Source organism: Desmodus rotundus, chromosome 10 (assembly GCF_022682495.2).
Source record: "Desmodus rotundus isolate HL8 chromosome 10, HLdesRot8A.1, whole genome shotgun sequence".
In the NCBI taxonomy this organism is placed as follows: domain Eukaryota; kingdom Metazoa; phylum Chordata; class Mammalia; order Chiroptera; family Phyllostomidae; genus Desmodus; species Desmodus rotundus.
In genome coordinates this window covers 84703272-84724645 of record NC_071396.1, presented here as the reverse complement: position 1 = coordinate 84724645, position 21374 = coordinate 84703272, and the positions used below count along the sequence as shown (strand labels likewise).

Below are 21374 nucleotides of genomic sequence, written 5' to 3'. Positions count from 1 at the left end.
ACTTTTAGACTTTCCATTTGAGATTAAACTGTTTTCTCTATATTTTCTTTTTCTTACTTTACCTCCCTTCTTCCTGTGCCTAAATGTTCCTAATTAAAAGTAACAATAGCTGCTTTATAAGTTTATTCCTAAGATTAAATTATCCTTATTTATTCCTTATTCCTTATCATTATATGTAAAATTAGCACAATGCCAAGCACATAATAGGAGCTCAATGAATGCTAGTTGAAGTAGCAACTGAATGGCACATTAATGAAAATCAAAATCTAAATTTTTCTTCCCAACAGATGACTCTGCTGCAGAGAGCTTTAATGGCAATGAGACTCTGGGGCACAGTTCAATTGCTTCAGGGGGAACACAGGGCAGGGACATTGGCGACTCCAATGGTGATGGCAAAACCGAGATGGAGCAGGACCAGCAGCCACTGAACCTGAGTGAGGACAGTCCCCTCTCCGCACAGCTGACTTCTGAGTACAGAATAGATGATCACAGCAGTAATGGGAAAAACAAGTACAAGAATCTTCTAATTTCTGACCTCAAGATGGAGCAAGAGGGGAGAGAAAATGGAAGCAAGGTAAGATCACATTACCATTTTTAGGGAATTTTTAATTTGGTCATGAAGGTCACAAAGGAATACATATTAATACAAGAGTTGGAGATTATAAAAAGTCTAAAAATACTTAAAAAATGCCAACAATATACTACCGAGAAATTTACCATAGATATCATGCATGCATATAATATAAGCAATAACATTCAGGGATAACAGTGAGCAAAATGAATCATATCTCAGGAAAAGCTGTTGGTTTGCTTTTATACATGAAGTCATGGATTTAAAGTTTCTCATTTATATAATGTACAGATCTGGGTCTGGGAGTTTGTTGAGCTCAGATGTAAAAGTTTTGCACTTAAAACACAATTTTAGACTATAAAAAATGGCTATCAAGTTTTTCCTAGTTTAAATAGGTGGATAGAGCAATAAAGTTTCAATTAAATTTTCTGGTTTGCTTTAAAGACCTGAAGACTCTGGTCCGTACTTACTCCACATACCTGGGAGAAATGTGTCAGTGTTCTAGATTCAACATGCAGATTAAAAAGTACTTGAACAAGTAATTTCTCATAAACTGTGCTATGCAAAAGACAGAAACATGCTTCAGACATATCATCTAAATATCTAGATTCTTTAATTTTTTGTTTCTTTTAAAAAGTTTTATGAATTTATTGGGATGCTATTGATTAAGATTATTATATAGGTTTCAGGTGCACAGTCCCACAACACATCATCTGTATATTGTACTGTGGGTTCACCACCCCAAGTCAAGTCTCCTGCCATCACCATTTACCTCCCCTTCATCCTCTCTAACTTCCCCCACGCTCCCATTTCTCTTTGGTAATCAATCACCATGCTGTTGTCTGTGCTATGAGTTTTATTTTTATTTGCTTAATCCCTTCACCTTTTTCACCTACCTCCCCAACTCCCCTTCTCTCTGACAGCTGTCAGCCTGTTCTCTGTATCTATGAATCTGTATTTTGTTTGTTTATTTTGCTTATTAGATTCTACTTATAAGTGAAATCATTTGGTCACTTGTCTTTCTCTGACTGGCTTATTTCACTTAGCATAATACTCTCCAGGTCCATCCATGCTGTTGAAAAAGGTAAGGTTTCCTTTTTTTTTAAATGGCTGAGTAGAATTCCATTGTGAAAAGTACCACAGCTTTTTTTCATCCATTCATCTATTGATGGGCACTTAGGCTGCTTCCCATATCTTGGCTATTGTAAGTAATGCTGCAGTGAACATAGGGGTGCATATGTTCTTTCAAATTAGTGTTTCAGGTTTCTTTGAAACACTATTCCTAGAAGTGGAATCATTGGGTCATAAGTCAGTTCCATTTTTAATTTTTTGAGATAACTTCATATTGCTTTCCACAGTGGCTGCACCTGTCTGTTTTCCTATGACCAATTCACAATGGTTCCCTTTTCTCCACATCCTCACCATCACTTGTAGTTGGTTGACTTATTGATGACAGCCATTCTGACAGGTGATTACCATAATTAAAATGTCCATACTACCCAAAGTAAACTATAGATTCAATATAATTCCTGTCAAAACACCAATGGCATATTTAACAGAAGTGTAAGAAATATTCTAAAAATTTATGTGGAACAACAAAAAGACCTTGAATAGCCACAGCCATCTTGAGAAAGAAAAACAAATATCAAAGTATACTACAAGGCCATAGTAATCAAAACAGTTTAATAATGGCATAAAAACAGACATATAGATAAATGGGACAGAATAGAGAGCCCAGAAATAAACTCATGTTTTTATGGCCAATTAGTATTTGACAAAGGAGGCAAAAACACACAACAGGGTAAAGACAGTACTCATATATTCAACAAATGGTATTGGGATAACTGGATAGATACACAATCCAATTAAAAAATGGGCAAAGAAACTGAACAGTCACTTCTCCAAAGAGGACACACAGATGGTCAACACACATGTGAAAAGATGCTCAACGTCACTGTCACTAGTTATCCGAGAGATGCAAATTAAAATCACAAGGTATCACCTCACATTTAGAGTCTTTTTATTAGAATAAGTCACAGGGGGGAGTGGGGAGGGGACAGTGAGGAGAGGGGATTACAGGAACTACTATAAAGGACACAAGGACAAAATCAAAGGGGAGGGTAGAGATGGGGGAGGGAGGGGGCTTCGGCTGGGGTGGGGTGGAGGGATGGGGAGAAAAGGCATACAACTGTAATTGAATAATAAAAATTTATATATATATATATATATATATATATATATATAAAATGTAAAAAAAAAAAAAAGAATAAGTCACCATCCTTCCCATTCCCAATTAATTAATTTTTTAAAAAATAACATGGTGGTGCCTTTGCTCTATAATTTTTGAAAGTATACTTTTGAACACATGAGGACTTTTACAGAATATATGTTTTGACTCCCCTCCCACCCCAATTTCTAAGGAACTGGTCTTTTGACATAGATCCCCTAAGAGCAAAATGTCCTAATTTGGATTAATTTCTGAACTTGCTAGGCACTATGCTTTCTAAATTGGCTCAGTTTAATCCTCTTACTTGCCTGAGGATGTGTGGTTTTATCCTCTTTTAAGCAAATCACTAGACATTATCAGACACTCAAGTACTTCTGCCTGAGGGAAGCTGCTATACCTTTTATTGTGATAAATGCACAAATATGGTCTTCAGTGGTTTGTAGCCAAGTCACAGAAGCACAAACGATTTTATATTCACTACCAGGCTCTGAATCACTGTGTTACATTTTACAGAACAAAATAACCCTTAAGTTTTCCTGCCAGCCACATAATCCTGTCTTTATAAAACTTATGCAATCATGAAATGTCCTTTTTATGCCACATATCTCTTGAATATTTTCTAAAATTACCCAGTGGTTTGCTCTTTTCTTTATCCTGTTGTTTATGATTACTGTATGAACTATGCTCATTAAAACATTTTCTGGCATTCATTAAATGGAATAAAGTTACTTTTCCACTTCTAATAAAATAGCTATAAAAAAGCACAAATTGTTTGGGCTGCTTATGAGGAATAAGACAAGAAATGAACCAGGGGAGAAGGAGACACCCCTGAGGAACTGAAAGGCGAATGGTTTGGTAGAGGATAAACCACTCCCAATGCTGACTGGGGAGTAGCTAGAGAGGCAGGAGAAAAATCAGAAGGGTAGAACATATGGAAGCTAAGTAAATTTAGTCCAGTTCTTAAGAAAGAGAGAGTGGACAGCTCTGTGGACAATGTTGAGATATCAAATAAGATGAAGAGAGAAAACAATTGAACTTGTGAGAACTTGCTTGCTAGCACATTGGGGTTGGGATCCAGAGGGACTCTTTATTCATTCTTTCAAAAGGGACCTGGCACCACTGCACCAAGGAAGTATTTAGCGGGGACAACACAAAGAGAGGAGAATCTTTATTGGTGAGGTCCTTTGATTAAGTAGTTTTGGTATAAAAAGGTACATAGTAGAAAACTTCCTTAGTGAAATGACAGCATAGGCAAATAGAGATTCCTGTGTTAAAATATTGAGAGTTCAAAGTAAGAAAATACTATTTCTATTGAATTAATAAAGAGGACTTTCTAGAGGAAGTGAGTCTTGAACTTTGAAGGAAATATAAGATTACCATTTTTTTTTTTCAAAAGTTGTCTCCTATTGGACAGTGTGAGAAGCCTGGAATGCAGACAGGGAAGATGAGTTGATCTTATCAGTTAGGGAAGCATTTTCCATTCAGAACTAGGTATGACTTAATAACATGTTATTTGAGGAAGAACCTTATATTTGCAAGAGAGACTATTTGCCACCCTTTACTCACCAAGTATTTACAGAGGGACTCCTACATGCAGGGCACTGCGGTGGAAAGCAAAAATATGGAAATGAACACAGCAGGGGCCCTGCCCCTCAAATGCTTATAGTGCAGCAGGAAAGATAGGCAAACTTGTGATTATAACCTGATTCCACAAGTAATGCAATGGAGCTGTAGCAGGGGGAAATGAGAGAACAGATGTGGGTACCCATGGGACTACGGTGGTTCTCAGGGAAGACTTTCTAGAGAGATTGATGCTAGGGATGAGTATGAAGGGCAAGGACAAATTATTCAGATGGAGAGGGTTATTTATGGTAGAGCACATTTGAGGCATGGAGCCAGGAGAGAGCATACTTGGCATGGAGATTTGTAAGGAGTTTAGAATGGCCACCGCAGAGAATATGTGTGGCGGAACAGAGTATAAAGAGGCTCCATCCACAAAGGCTGTGTAGGCCAGTTGAAGGGCTGTGCATTGTATCCTGTAGGTAGACTTTAGCACAATAAGGTTGTGGTCAGCTGGGAATTTTAGAAAGATTTTTCTGGCCACATTATAGTGGATGAATAGGATGGGGACTAGGAAAAAAAGATTAAAACTGGCTAGAGAGCTATTGTGGCAATTCAGGAAGAAAGTAATGCAGAGATAGTGTTACTTTCATACTTTCGACATTGTATTTGCAGGACCACCATGTAGAATTCCATAGGTTGTATATTTCAAACTCCTGGAAATGTCTTTCACATAGAGTAAAATATGAATAGCCTCTTTACCTCTACACATTCCCATTAAGATGTCATTTCTGTAAGAATGGTGTCTACCTTGTTGACTGCGGTATGTCTAGCACCTGTCTTAACATCTGGTATATAGTAGCTTCTCAAATATTTTGAAGAAATAGTTATATCGATGTGGGAAGTGATGCAGAGAACATTCTAGAATGACTCCAGGATTTTTGACTAGTTGCTTGAATGGATGGTGATTTCATTTACCAAGATCCAGAATGAGAAACATTTGAAGCAGTTTTTGACATGCGAAGTTTATGGTGCCTATGCAATATACACTGGATATGTTTGACAGGCATCGGGGAATGAATACATGTGTCAGCTCCCCTCTCCCCCCAAACTCCCCCCCCCAAAAAAAACCCCACATCCACTTGGAGAGAGAGACGTTTGAAAGATTTTAGAGCAGAAGTGCTACTGGAATATTTTGTGGTTGTGGGTGATAAGACCACCTCAAAAGAGCAAAGGCTGAGCAAAGAAGAGGCAAAACACATCATCCTGTGGAATATCAGTCCATGAGGAAAAAGTGGCATAAAGGGAGTTTGTGGAGGAAAAACAACCGAAGGAGAAGATGAAGGCAACCAGATAAGAAAAAGGGGATATTTTAGAAGCAAAAGTATAGGGCATTTCAAAACTGTTGTAAGTGGTTAAATGGGGTAATCCTTAGGTGAAGTAACCTAGGTCTAAACTTGGACAATGGTTAGCAGAGTGAATGCTAATTGTATTCCAAACACATGGCAGATTAAGATTTAATAGGGTTAGTGGGAAATCGGATTGGAAACTGTTGTAGAGGCTGGGTAGGAAAGTTGAATCATTTTAATTGTGAAAGAAACAGTGTCTGGATTTTTTTTAAAGGGATTCTTCTTGAAATCTGAATCTGTATGCAGAGTTCTTTAGGGTTCCTAGCTTTTTTTGTCTTACCCAAAGACTACCAGGTGAACTTTATACTAAAAGTTTCATATTTATCTGGTCAGTCATCACTACCTTTTTTAGTTCTTAGAATTGTTCCATCACTTCTGTGCCAATTTATAAAGTGTCACTACTACCAACTTCCTCCAGTAGTTTTCAGGCTAGCCTAACTCTATCTTGGAGGAGAAAAGCTTAATTATATAGTATCTCTGAGAAACTTAGATTTCTATAAGTTTGATTTTATTTATTTCACAATTTTATTATGAATAACACTAAATGAAACTGATCATAAATCATTTTAAAAACTAAATGGTGAATAGAAATGCTTAAAAAGAATAGCTATGCTGGATGATGCCATTTACTGATTGCTTATTACTATGCAAATTAACTCAGTAGATTAGCCGGCGATCATGTTAACCAATCCAAAGAATAAATATACTGCATTGACAGAGTTTAGGTGATATTTATTTTCTACTTGCAGATAGCCACATTTCTAGAGAACAACTAGTAATATTAGAGCTCAGGAAAAAAGGTAAAAATGTTGAATAAAACTTGGAAAATAAGACTCATGAGGAAGTGTTAAGGTACTAATTATATAGAAAAAGAAAGACTAAGAATACACAAACCCAGGTGTAAATGTGTTTAATATTATTAATAAGTTTGAATAAAAATAAAACTAGAGCTCTAATGGAGGAAAATGTATAACTAAAACACCATATTATTGTTTTTTTTATTTTTGTTTTTTAATTTTCTCTCTTTTAGTAGTTGCAACCCAGCTTCTTTTTACTTAATATGGTAAAATATTCTGAATCAGTCTCCCAAAAGAATAATGTTTCAAGTGATAACTGTGGTTGGAGAGTGATTACTGTTTGAGGGTTACTGTGTCACTGTGGTTACTGCCTATTTGGTTTTTGGCTCAGTTCCCAAGACCCTTCGATCTTCACTTTATTTAAATAATATTCCTCCCCAATGTGGTTCATGTGACATATATTCAATTAACCTTTCCTTTATGTTTTTACCAGAATGGATATTACCATTCAAATTAAAGTATGTAAAATATCATAATGACCATTAATAATTGCTATGTGATTTTATTTAGATATGATGAAAGGAAGCACAATTTCCAGATTACCTCTTTGAAATATTTAGGTGTAATGAGATTGCCTTTTAAAACAAGATAAATGGATTCACTTTTGGAATAGTATTATGTTGATCTTTGTTGTGTGGGTATTCCAGCTCATTATTGTTTTAATTTGATGATTTTCAATGCCTAGCTTTTCAGTGTTACATAGATATTTTGTCTTAGGTCTTTTTCAGGGTAGAAACCAAAGTATATAACACATGTGCCTAATATGGGCTAGGCAGTGTCCTGGGTACTAGAACATAGGCGGAAAAAAGGTCTGTGTCATCAGTAACTTTTATTTCGGTCGGAAAGATAGAACCACAAGTAAATAATATGGAAATTAATTTGTATGTGGGTGTGCCTTAAAAGGTTCCCACGTTAATTCTTAATGGTTAAGTAGGAGATAGCCACTTGGCAAAGGGGAGTAAGGAATTCTTAGTAAACAGAGCAGTAAGTTGAAGCCTATAAATGTTGAGGATGGAAGTGGTGAGGGATTAAGTCTGGAGAGTCAGTTCAGGGTGTCGGTCTAGGGTAGGCTATGAATGAATGCCCTTTTAACACTTGAACTTCACTCTATAGTTGACAGGGATATACTTGAGGATGTAGCAGAGGAGAATAGCATGGTCAGATTGTGTTTTGGGGTCAATCGTTGTGGCATCTTTGATACAAGATGGCTTTACGGGAGGAGGCTGCTGACAGAGAATGAGGTACTGCCTTCTTGAGGTGGTAGGAGGAATGGAAAGCAGAGTAGGGTTTTAAGAAATTTTGGAATGTTGATGGGCAGAATTGGAAGTTGAATAGGTAAGTGACGGTCTGTGTGAAGGAAACTAACAGCCACAGGATACAGAGTATATCCGCTCTGATACTGGGATGTCATGTCAGCTGTCATAATAATGAACACTTGAATGATGCTTTCATGTTTAGAATGCAGACCAGCTCAGTGTGGTAAGGAGAGCAAGTGTAATTACCAGCCTCATTTAAATGTTAAGGGCATAAAATCTAGTGCATTATAAGTTATTTAACTGATATTAATTATATGATTTGTTGAGTAGTAGAGCCTGGTATGGATCCTAGGTCTGACTCTGTGGCTCACCTGCTTTTCATTATACTCACACCGGCTGACACTGTACAACTAGTCCTCGGTGTGGGCCATACAGTGAATAGGACGGGCAAGACATCTAAAGAGGCAGAGATCTAGTTCAATGAGAGGATACTTCCTTGATTAATGGCAGATCTTTGCATTAACACTTCTTATACAAATATTTGTTTTGCTCAGATAATTAATATTACCAGGACTCATTGAAACACACCAATTTTGACCCAAATTTTGGAAAAGAATAGAGGAAGAAAAATTAATACAGGAGACAGAGAGCTATATATTCTAATTTGTCTTAATATAATAGTGTATATTATTTTTATTAATATTAAATATCTGATGAGTCTTAAAGTATATTCCTAAGAGCAGTTATCTATAGCCTTGCTGTTAGCATTTTTAAAATGTATTTTTGAAATGGAGATCTTGGGGTTAGCTTGGGTTGGTGTAAAAAAGAGAATTTGACAATAGAGTGAAAAAAAAATGAGGTCATAAACTTGGTCCCAAGAAATAATAATGAAAAGCAATAAAAGGTAGTATTTGTTGCTGGGCACTATTCTAAGAACTAACCTATGTAAACTTTATAATAACCCAATGGATTAGGCTCAGTTATTCATTCCCATTTTTACAGGTGGGAAAACAACGACCCAAAGACTACAAATATGGCTACACTAAGAATTTCTAAAATTTCTAAAATTTCTAAAATTTCTCAAATCACTTAGCCCTCATTTTAACCACTACAATGTAAGTTGAGAGCATAAGTCTGAAAATGAGCAGCAGCAAATTTGACTTGATGCTGAAAACTCCCAGCTGCTATTTTATGGCTCCCAGGTTATCTCTGAGCAGGAAGCCACACTTAGGAGCTCTGTGACTTCGATCAGGTCATTAACTTTTAAGCCTGAATAGTTCATCAGTCAAATAGGGATAGTAGTACTTAACCTATAGGAAACTGTGAAGATGAAATAAGGCTGAGTGCATTTTTCATATAAGCGCATAATACATGGAATTGCGGTTGTGGTGGTTGTTATTGGCTTCAGAATTTAGGGCTTCGCTGAATCTTGCAAAATTGTTCTCAATTCATCAGTGTTGCTGGGGTGGTTATTATTGGCTCCAAAATTTGGGACTTCGCTGAATCTTGCGAAATTATTCTCAATTCATAAATATTTATTTTTAATAGCCTACAAATTACTTACTGAGATTTGCAATTTGAAAAAGCATATGAATTTTTTTAAAGCATATGAATTTATTTTAACCAGTAAATACTATCTTTTTCTTTCTCCCTTTGTCTCTTCTTCCTTCCTGTTTCCTTTTATTTCCACCTAATTTCCATGAATCTGGAGTATGTAACACATTCCCAGAGGCATTTTATAAGCATTTATTCTAGGACCTATTTCTGTGAATGTATAACATGTACTTACAGAAATAAATCATAGGATACCTTGCAATTTTTGCTTGTTAAAATCTTTGCTGACCCTTTGGAAACTGTCCAATTCAAATGTCACATCCTTTATAACTCCTATCTTGATCATCTCAGCCAGAGGAGGGGAAATCTCTTCTTTAATGAACTTCTAGAGGAAAAGATTCATGCAGAATGAAGACACTGTGGTGGGGTGGTGGCTTATGCAGGTGGCAGATTATATGGTCACACACTGAAGTAGTTTAGATGTATGAAGCTTGCTCACTATGAAATGTTTGATGAAGGAAAAACTTGAAGCAATGTCAGAATACATTGTTTTGATCTTATCCCACCCACTTTCTCATATCAGCCGTGTCCTGACATTGTTTGGCTACCCCAAACTTCCCACTATCCTCTTGACTTTGACCTTAATATGGAATAGGATCATGTCTTAATCTAGACTTAATTATTTTAGAGCAGTTTTAAGTTCACAGCAAAATTAAAGGGTAGGTATAGAGATTTCCCATATTCCCCTGCCCCTATACAGGCATATCCTCTCCCATTAACATTCCCCACCAGAGGAGTGCATTTGTTATAACTGATGAAACCGTATTAATATATCATAATTCTCTAAAGTCCATGGTTCACCTCAGGATTCGCTTTTGGTATTGTACATTCTATGGATTTGGACAAATGTGTGGTGACGTATTCATCGTTATGGTAATACAGACTACTTTCACTGTCCCACTTAGGCCAAATTTTTAAAGACCAAAACTAGCCTGTGATGTTTATTTGTACACTTTCATTAACTAAGATATTATTCTCTATACTATAATATAGAGATATTATTACTCTATATTGCTAAAATAATTCAACAGAACTAGTATTATCTGGGGAGATCATCTCTGGGTCACAATTGTCTAAATCATCAAATATTCCTTAGTTCTCATGCAGGGAGGGTGCCCTACCAGGGACTGTGGGGGCTATAGAATCGCTTCTGAGGAGCTACCACATAAAAATGAAAGATAAAATTTTATAAATGTCAATCCTTATGTGTAAAATATTCTGTGAAGACACAAAGTAGGAAATTGAAGATTTCATGGAGGACTCAAAGAATAAAGAAAGATAGTTATGATGAGAGAAGTTTGAGGAGGTGAAAAGATGGATAAAGTCACAAAAGTAAGAAGGCAGCAGAATGATCTGGGATCAAATAACCTTGGGTTTGGATGAACTAAGGGCTGCCTAAAAGCAAGTTGAGGAGGATTTTTTTCCATGCCCAGTTCTGATGAGCTACTTAGTTTCTCTCCCTGAGAGTGGGTAGCCGTGCGAGGATATGAGCAGGAGAGTGACACATGAGCCTTGGGCAGGCAGATGGATGCCCCAGCCCTACTTGGAATGTTAGAGACAGGAGGCAGAGAGAACTTTTCTGTCGGAGAGATACAAGGGCCTCTGTCAGGGCAGGGGCAGTTGTCAACCTATTTTGAGATTTTGGAGTTTTGGGTGCTAGTGGGTCAGTTAGATATGGCTGGCTGGCAGGTGGAAATATGAGGCCAACAGTGAGCAGAAAGATTGGGGAGGAAAGAAGTAGGGGTCATCTGCAGAGTGTCAACAGAAGGCCAAACAGCAACCCATCAGCCAACAGACCCAAGGCAGAAAGCACAGAGCATCTGGACTATTGAGTACAGGAAAAAGAGGTGATGCATCATTTCGAACAATGGGTCATTTTAAAAGATAAAGGAGAAGGAAAAGTGAAAGGAGCCAGTGACTTGGATTGACTTTCATGATACATGTCAATGTCTGATATTATTGGTTAATTGTCATCGATGATGTTCCTTCCCTAGTTGAAGATGGTCTCCTGTGAGCGTAGGATCTTCTGTTTTACTTGTTGGTGACTATATCTCCAGTCTCCAGAACAGTAAATGGCACATACGTGCTCAATAAATATGTTAAACAAAATAATTAGCTCATTTACATTCCACTATGTTATTGTGAGTGGGAAAAAAAGAGGCTAAAAGGGTTGTGCTTAACCGATTGGACATTGCACGTGACATACTGTACATCAAAATCATTCCACAGCTATAGTGAGGTACTGACAAAAAGTGCCCCCAACATAACTATGGTACTTATTTTTATTTTATCAAACACTCACATGGTGCTTCTATATGTCAGGAATTGTTCTAATAACTTTACTATATTCATTCATTAATTATTAATGGTGGATTATTATACTGCCTTAGTAGTTCCTGAAGAAACTTCTTTGTGTTTTATAGAAATCTGGCTTCAACCACTGAAATACACTGAGCTTAAGAATGTCGTTTACCATCTGTGTCTCTACAGAAAATAAATATTGTAATTAGGTTAAGTGAATATCCTTAGTAGCTCTTTGCTGGGCCAGTCACTATTTATGAAAACACATCCTTTTTGTCTGATGTCATATATAAACTATTTAAAGCCCTATTAATAGATGCTGTAAAGTTATTTCTATATTGAATTGGCTTACAGCAAACTATCTTCATTGTCTTGTTTAAAGATGTTGTATGTTATGTATTTCTAGTGTTTTTGCTACCCAGCTGGTTCATAATTATTTAACAGATGCTATCATTCACCTCACTAAGATGCAATGGTGAATTACATCAAATCCCTTTAATATCAGTAATCAGTCTACACTTTAGGCCTTGATTCAGGATCTCTTTTGCCATTGATTTTAAATGTCTATTTTAAATAATTCTGATGGAATTTTATAAATTGGACTTGGTGCCATTGTCCACAGAAAGGGAAGATGGTTTACATAGTGTAGCAGTTTTCAAAATAGTATTTTCCTTTAGCCTTGACAGAATTCTGATATATAAAATGTATGTACAAGGTAGCATAAGTGTCTTCTTTGTCTTTCTCATAGTATGTATGTGTGGTTACCTTGGTTGGAAGTACACATGTGAATCTGAATAACTAATCTTATCCACTCTTCAGCTGGGTCATAATTTACAGCATCCATACTGGTGGTTCCTTATGGCCCCCAATTCACAGGTTTGGTAGTGCTCCTTGCATTTCAGTAATGTACAATGAGTCTGAGACACATGATTTCAATGACTGTGAAAGAGGGCTGCCCGCTACCAATTCCTAATTCTGCCTGTCTTGCCTCTTCATAAGCAAGCAGAGCTACACTGTCTGGGCGGTGCCTGAGATGAGTTGTCTTTCCCTAAATGGTGATGGAAGGAGACTTGACTTGGGGATGGTGAACACACAATAATATACACAGATGATATACTATACAATTATATACCTGAGACCTATATAATTTTATTAACCAATGTCACCCCAATGAGTTCAATAAAAGAGAAAAAAAGACTCAAGTATCTTTTCATGCTTGAATATTTTATACTTCTGTCATCCTTTAAACTCTGAGGCTCTCCACCTCTGTCCTCTTTCTTGGGCACTATAAAGGAGGAGAGAGTTGAGATCTAGTGGTATCCTGTTTGGGATAGGGAAGGTTGGAAAAATAATATTGATGCTATCCACTTTTACTTCTCTTGCTATGATTTTATTTTCCTCAAAAATATAAAATCAACTAGACCTTGCCCTGTGGCATTATTTTTTTCTGAAAACCACCATATGGTATGTGTAAGAATTTTATATTTTATTTCAACCTTATTTTTTGATCTGGGGACCTAAGTATATATTTATATACTAAGTATGTATTTATATACTAAGTGAGCATTTGTATCACCCTGTGTTGCCTGAGTTCCTTTCTTGTGTTCCAGGAATGGGCAAGAAATTAAGAATTTCTTCCTGTTTGGTGGGTGAAGTGGTGAGAGCATTTTAACTGCTCTCTGCTTCACTGAATACAGCAAAAATCTACTATTAGTATGCCTTGGGGCATTGGGGTGGCTCCAAACCTCTTCAGCTCAGCTGCCCATTGGTGTCCACTTACTACAACACCCTTCCCTCCAGTTGGCTCCTGGTGCATGGATACTGGATGGAGATCATTAGTGCTCTGGGGAAGCACTATTTGGATATAGGAGACATGGGAATGAGTCTTGGCTATGCTAGATATGTCACTTGGGGTTAATTATTAAAATTTTTGTGCAACTTATTTGTAAAATAAGTATAGTGATTCTTTCCTTCAGTTTTTTTTTTTTCTTGGTTTCGTTTGATTATTTGTTTGTAGTAAAGATCATCGCCATTCCTAAACCCAAACATATTTTACACTTGGGATCCTAGCTGTAAAGGATTATACAATAACTTGTAGTAAATATGTTCTTTTCCAGCTTAAGAGGCATAACTAAATCAGGTTATGCCTCTTTATTGCTCCAACTGTAACAGCTCTGAGCCACTATTTGGCTTGATTTACAGGGAATGCAATTTTTTTCTCCTGTCCTTCTTCTTCCTGGTAATTCCTAGAAACTCTAAGGACTATTTGCCAATTATCCTGGTTATCATTTGTCGTTATTCCATGGCATGCACTTCTGAAATTTTCAGGGCCACTTCCAACCATTAAATAACCTACTTCTCCAAGTTCCAACCATAGTCATTGTCATTTCAATTCCCCCAAAGCTAAAATGAGGCCCTGTCTCTTATTTTTCATTCTTGTTTTTATAGAATATTTTATATACAGTAAAATTTACCCTTCTTAGTGTAGAGTTCAATGAGTTTTGACAAACATATATACCTGTATAACACCCACTCAATAAATAGTGCAGTTATTTCAAAAGAACAGATGCTTATGTTCTTTTGAATTGGTGTAAAGTTTCACTGACAATAACTTTTCCCAGTAGGAAATGCTTACCCCACTGCAACAACCACTAAGCTGATTTTTGTCTCACTGTTTCCGCCTTTTTTCTGAATGTCATATCAATTCAGTCACTTAGTAGGTGGTAACCTTGAGTCTGGCTCATCTCACTTGGCAAAGTGCATTTGAGATTTATACTTACAGTTCCATGTCTTATATAATTTAGACATGGAACTATGATAGTTAATTTATCTTTTTCTCCTTGCAGTTCTATCAGTTTTTGCCTCGTACACTTTGACTGTCTGTTGTTAGGTGCATACATATTAAGAACTGTATGTCTTCTTGGAGAATATTATGCAATGTCCTTTTTATCCCTGATTCTCTACCCCCCCAACTTGGTTCTGGCTGATTTTTTAAAAAATTAACTTTATTGTCTTTTTTCCAGTACCATTTAGTCCCCTTATACCCTCCTCCCTCCAGCAACCACCACACTGTTGTCCATGAGTCCTTTTTCCTTTTTGCCCAATCCCTCCACTCCCTAACTTCTCCCCAGTCCTCTCATCTGCTCCCCATCTATGAGTCTGTCCCCATTTTCCTTGTTAGTTTTTTGTTCATTAGATTCCACATGTGAGTGAAATCATATGCTATTTGTCTTTCTCTGACTGGCTTGTTTCACTTAGCATAATGTTCTCCAGGTCCATTCATACTGTCACAAAGGGTAACATTTTCTTTTCTTTTCTTTTTTGTCCAAGTAGTATCCCATTGTATAAATGTCCCATAGTTGTTTTATCCACTTATCTACATGGATGGATATTTGGGCTGCTTCCATATCTTGGCGATTGTGAATAACACTGAAATGAACATAGAGATGCTTATGTTCTTTTGAATTAGTGTTTTGGGTTACTCCACATATATTCTCAGAAGTGGGATTGCTGGATCATAAGGCAGTTCCATTTTTAATTTTTTTCTATATCTCCATACTGCTTTCCACAGTGGCTGCACCAATCTGCATTCCCACCAAAAGTGCCAAATGGTTCCGCTCTCTCCACATCCTCACCAGCAATTGTTGTTTGTTGATTTATTGATGATAGCCATTCTGACAGGTGTGAGATGATATCTCACTGTGGTTTTAATTTGAATGTCTCTGATGATTGGTGACATTGAGCATCTTTTCATATGTTTATGGGCCATCTGTATGTCCTCCTTGGAGAAGTGTCTATTCAGGTCCTTTGCCCATTTTTTTAAATTGGGTTGTTTTTTTGGTGTTGAGTTTTGTAAGTACTTTATCAATTTTGGATATTAACCCCTTATCAGATGTATCAGCAAGTATGTTCTCCCACTCAGTGGGTTGTCTTTTAATTTTGTTGATGATTTCTTTGGCTGTGCAAAAACTTTTTAATTTGATGTAGTACCATTTGTTTATTTTTTTCTTTTGTTTCCCTTGCCTGTAGAGAAATATTGAATAAAAAATTTCTACGAGCAATGCCCCAGATTTTGCTGCCTATGTTTTCTTCTAGGATTTTATGGATTCAGGTCTAACATTTAAGTGTTGACCCATTTTGAATTTATTTGTGTGTGGTATAAGAACCTAGTTTCATTTTTCTGCACATACCTGTCCAATATTCCAACACCATTTATTGAATAAGCTGTCTTTAGCCCATTGTATGTGCTTGCTTCTTCTGTTGAATATTAATTGACTATGAAGGTGTGGGTTTATTTCTGGGCTCTCTATTTTGTTCCATTGATTTATGTGTCAGTTTTTATGCCAATACCAGGCTGATTGCTATGGCCTTATAGTATAGTTTTATATTAACATGATTCTTCCAAATTTGTTCTTCTTTCTCAGGATTGCTGTTGCTATGCAGGGTTATAGTACCATATAAATATTTGAAATATTTGAAATATTTGTTCTAGTTCTGTGAAATATGTCATTGGTTGAATCTATAGATTGCTTTGGGTAGTATGGACATTTTAATGCTGTTAATTCTTCCTATCCTTGAACACGGTGTGTGCTTCCACTTATTCATATCTTCTTCAATTTCCTTCTTCGGTGTCTTATATAATTTTCCATGTACAGGTCTTTTACATCCTTGGTAAGATTTATTCCTAGGTATTTAATTCTTTTTGAAGCAATTGTAAATGGGATTGTTTTCTTAATTTCCCTTTCTGTTAGTTCATTATTGGCATATAAAAATGCAACTGATTTCTGGATAGTAATTTTGTATCCTGCTACTTTGCTGAATTCACTTATCAGTTCTAGTAGCTTCTTGATGGAATCTTTGGGGGTCTGTATGTATGGTACCTTGTTATCTACAAAAACAGTTTCACTACTTCCTTTGCAATTTGGATGCCTTTTATTTCTTCTTCTTGTCTGACTGCTTCGTGGCTAGGGCTGCCAGTACTGTGTTGAATAAGAGAGGTGAAAGTGGACATCCCTGACTTGTTCCTGATCTTAAGGGGAAGTCTGCCTTGTCTAAAACTAATAAGTCTACTCCTGCTTTCTTTTGATTATTGCTAGAATGTATAATTTTTCTCCTTCCATTTACTTCTAGTTTCTGTGTATCTTTATATTTAAAGTAGTTTCCTTGTAAACAAGATACAGTTGGGTCACATTTTTTGATCCACTCTGACAATCTCTGTTTTTTTTAATTGATATATTTAGATAATTAACATTCAACATGATTATTGATAAAGTTGGATTAATGCCTACCATATTTGTTGCTGTTTTCTATTTGTTGTCCTCTTTCTGGTTCTTATTTTTTTCTTCCCTTCACTTCTGCCTCTTGTGGTTTTAATTAAGCATTTTGTATGATTTTGTTTTTTCTCCTTTCTTAGTATATCAATTATAATTTTTTAATGTTTTACTGGTTATCCTAGAGTTTGCATTATATGTTTACAAGTAAACATCTAGTCCACTTTCAGATAACACTATCCCACTTCACAGGTAGTGTGAGTACCTTATAATAGCAAGTTATTCTGATTCCTTTCTTCCATCCCTTGTATTATTGTTGTCATTCACTTCACTTATATATAAGCATACATTAGCATATATACATGTAATATATATAAGATTACGTAATTGAAGGTATTGTTGCTATTATTATTTTGAACAAACTGTTACAGGTTAGATAATTAAGAATAAGGAAAATCAAAGTCTATTTTCTATCCATCACCATACAATTGACCCTTGGGTGGTGAGCCCAATGTACGAGAGCATATACAGATGTCAAATTAAATGCTGCACACCTGAAACTTGTAATATTATAAACTGATGGTGCCTTAATTTAAAAATATTAAATAAAACTGAATTTCATTTGAATAAATTGTTTTTAAAATAGTCCTAGAAAATACTCCAAACTCTTTACTTTCTTATCATTTGTCTATGTTTATTTTTATCTGTACTCTTGAGTTTCTCTATTTATTCATATGATAGAAATCCTTTATAGGGGTATGCTACTGTGCATCTCTTCTTAACTCTCTGTTCGGTGATGTCATTCATGTTAATAGCTTGAAATTGGCCACGGAAGAAGTATTTATACTGCAGAAACCTGTAAGTGCTATCTCTCGTGTGTTAGTTTTTTCCCTGGAGTTGGTTGGTAAACTTTTGCCTACACTCCAGTGAGTGTATGTATTTTATTTAGTATTTAATAAACAGTTCTGATGATGATGGTGGGAGAAAGTAGAAGAAAAATCAAAGCTTTTACTTTGCCTTCCCTTACTCCTTTCTTGATGTTTTTTTCTTTATGTAGATCCCAATTTCTGACCTATATTATTTTGCTTCTTTGTAAAGAATTTCTTTAACATTTCTTGCAAAGCAGGTCTGCTGACAACAAATTTCCTCAATTTTTGTTTGAGAAAATCTTTATTCTCCTTCATTTTGAGGGGTAATTTTTAATGTACAGAATTAAGGTTGGTGATTTTTTTTCTCTCCAAACTTTAAATTAGATTTCACTCCACTGTCATCTTGCCTGCATGGTTTCTGAGAAGCAAAGAAGCTTATCTTTGTTCTTGTAGGCAAGGTGTTTTGTTCCTCTGGTTTCTTTCAGGATTTTTTTCTTTATTTTCAATTTTCTGTAATTTGAAAATGAAATTCCTATATGTAGTTTTTTGGAGGCATTTATCCTGCTTAGTGTTCTCAGAGCTTCATAGATCTGTGGTTTAGTGTCTCACATTAATTTGAGGAAGGTCTCAGTCACTGCTGTTTCAAATGTCTTCTATTCCTTTATTTTTTTCTTTGAAAAAATGTGTATGTTACACCTTTTGTAGATTTCCCATAGTCCTTGGATATTCTGTTGTTTTTGTTGTTTTGTTTTGTTTTGTTTGTTGGTTTTTTTTGTCATTGTTCTCTTTGCTTTTCTGCTTTTGAGGATTCTAGTGATATATCCTTTAGCCTAGAGATTTTTTCCTCAGCTGTACCCAGTCTACTAGTAAGCCTGTCAAAAGCAGTCTTTATTTGTTTCAGCTTTTTTTTTTTTTCCATTCAGATTTTTCTCCTTCTGTTTAGTGCCTATCTCTTCTTGCATGTTGTTGTCAAAAGGCCAGAAACAACAGAGTTAAAACCAATGAATCACCAAAAAACTGGGTTGGCCAATAAGCCCATTTAGTTTTTCTCTTAAATAAAGGGCACATTTTTCATTTTCATCAATAGCTTAATTGATTGGATATTTTGAGTACGTCAGCCATCTCCTGCTATTGGTTTCTAGTGGGTAGAGGCAAGGGCTGCTGTTAAACATCTTCCAATATGTAAGACAGCCCCACAGCAAAAACTTGTTTGGCCAAAATGTCAGAAGTATCAATAAACTTTGCAAACCACCTTTGACATGGTCTATCAGTCACAGCACCTTCTCCATACCTGCACAAATCTTTTTTTGTGTTTCAGTTGTGTTTTTACCTTTCTTGAAATAATAAAACATAATAATTGAATACATTGGGTGACACTGGTTAATAAAATTATATAGGTTTCAGGTGTATAGTTCTATAATCATGTGTGTACTGCATTGTGTGGTCACCACCCCAGTCTGGTCTCTTTCCATCACCATTTATCCCCCCATACCCTCTTCTACCTCCCTCCATCCCCTTTTCTCTGGTAATCACCATACTGTTTTCTGTGTCTATGAGTGCTTTTGTTTCGTTCGTTTGTTTTTGGCTTAATCCCTTCACCTTTAAGGATTAAGGATTGATTTTTCTGTAGCAGGTTAAATAACAGCCAATAATTTGTTGATATTTTAATCCTTATTAAACTAGTTGTAAAAATCAATATCCTTTTGTTGTAACAAAGTATTGCACATTAGCCTATAAAACAGCTTAGCATTTATTTTCTAAATAAAAACGCTCAATGTCCTTATACAGTTCATGAGTCATAAAGTACTCTCGGTCTGTAAATTGGAACTTGGGGGGGGGGGCATTACCTATTTCAGAACAGTAAGATACACTCCAGTCACTAACTGACAGAGGATAATAATTATACGAAGAGTTTTGGGTTTTCTAAACTTCTCTCTTATAACAAGAATCAAACAGGATAAATTGGTTTTGATATTAATTTTGTTGCAGGATTATGTCTATTTAAACCTATTAAGGAATCTGTACAATGGAAATAATAAACTTGGTGGTTAATTCTGAATTTCAAATTAAATATCCCTTTTAAAAATACATATTTTCATAAAATATTAAGTATATGATTAGCTCTTAGCAGAATGCTGTTTGGACTTCCCTGTTTTACGTAAATTGACTTCATTATAACTTCATTACACATTGGTTTACAGCACCTCCCATTTGTAAAATAGAACAATATTAGTAGTTATTTAAAAGTTATTAGAAGTGTGTTAATAAACAATATGTCAATAGATCAAACAGCTAATACTGTTTCAATAAACATCCCCTTCAAACTGATAAATAGAAGGGAATATAGTGTGTAGCCCAACATTAGAAATATATTTGATATAAGGCACACTTGTTTCTCTGTATTGGTTTATTTTATTTTGGCTTAAGAATAAATTAGTGAAATGTGGTTGATTTAATCAAGGCTTAAAACTGATTCCAGTGATTATGTATCTATACATCTATACCCCAATTTCTTTATCTGTAAAAATCAAAGTAGGTAATAACTATTCGCTCTTTGTCTGCTTAAATCTGTGATGATGAGGCTGTCCACTTAAATAGATTGAGGAGAGTGTGCGCACCTCACCTCAGAGGGACCTGAGACCACAGGCACCGGGGAGAGTGTGAATCACGGAAGGCCCTGCACACACACCCATAGCCTGGAGGAGGAGTAGGTAGAAGCTGGGAACACCAGCATACCTCCTGGAAGAGGAAACCCACCAACAAAGGAAACACCAACAGCTAAGGACAGAAGAAGGTGAAGGAGGGAGTGGAAGTCACACTAACTCAACCCAGGACCTATCTGAAAATACAACTAAATAGTGAAGAAATTACTAAGAACAAACAACTGAACAGAGAAAGAGAAAAGCCTCAAAACCTTGTACACATTGAAGAACCAGCTCCAACATAACCTGCCCACACCTGCACAACAGAAAACAAGAGGTGGGGGACAGACTGACCCTCAGATAACCAGCTGGTGGGAAAGACCCACCAAAGAAAGACCCAGCAAGAACCAAGAACCACAGACATACACAGAGCCAACATAAACCACAGCCCAAGATCAGTAAGATTGGGAGATCAAGGAGACTGTATCACTGAATCTCACAGGTATTCTACCACAGAAGTTTACACCATAAACCCAGGGGGTCAGAACAGAGCAACTTAAGAAGCAGAGGCTAACAGGAGGAGTCTCACAAACAATGGGAAGACAAAGAAACAATCCCCAAATGAAAGGAAAGGAGGAAGTCTCAGAAACAATGCTAAATGAAAAAGAGGCAAGTCAACTATCAGATACTGAGTTCAAAGAATTGGTTATAAGGAAGCTTAATGAGCTCACACAGAATTACCAAAAACTACAGGGAAACTACAGTGAATTCACTGCAAACTATATCAACATGAAAAAG

At 36.2% G+C, this 21374-nt stretch overlaps 1 protein-coding gene across 9 annotated transcripts in view; it reads left to right on the top strand.

Moving 5' to 3' along the window:
- The window catches only part of NOL4 (nucleolar protein 4), a 289083-nt gene that overhangs the window by 145240 nt on the left and 122469 nt on the right, over positions 1-21374 (top strand). For all 9 annotated transcript variants that reach the window (XM_024580310.3, XM_024580311.4, XM_053912816.2 and 6 more), the window contains one exon: positions 288-574. In XM_024580310.3, coding sequence (XP_024436078.1) covers positions 288-574 — 287 coding nt within the window. The remainder of the gene's footprint in view (positions 1-287; positions 575-21374) is intronic.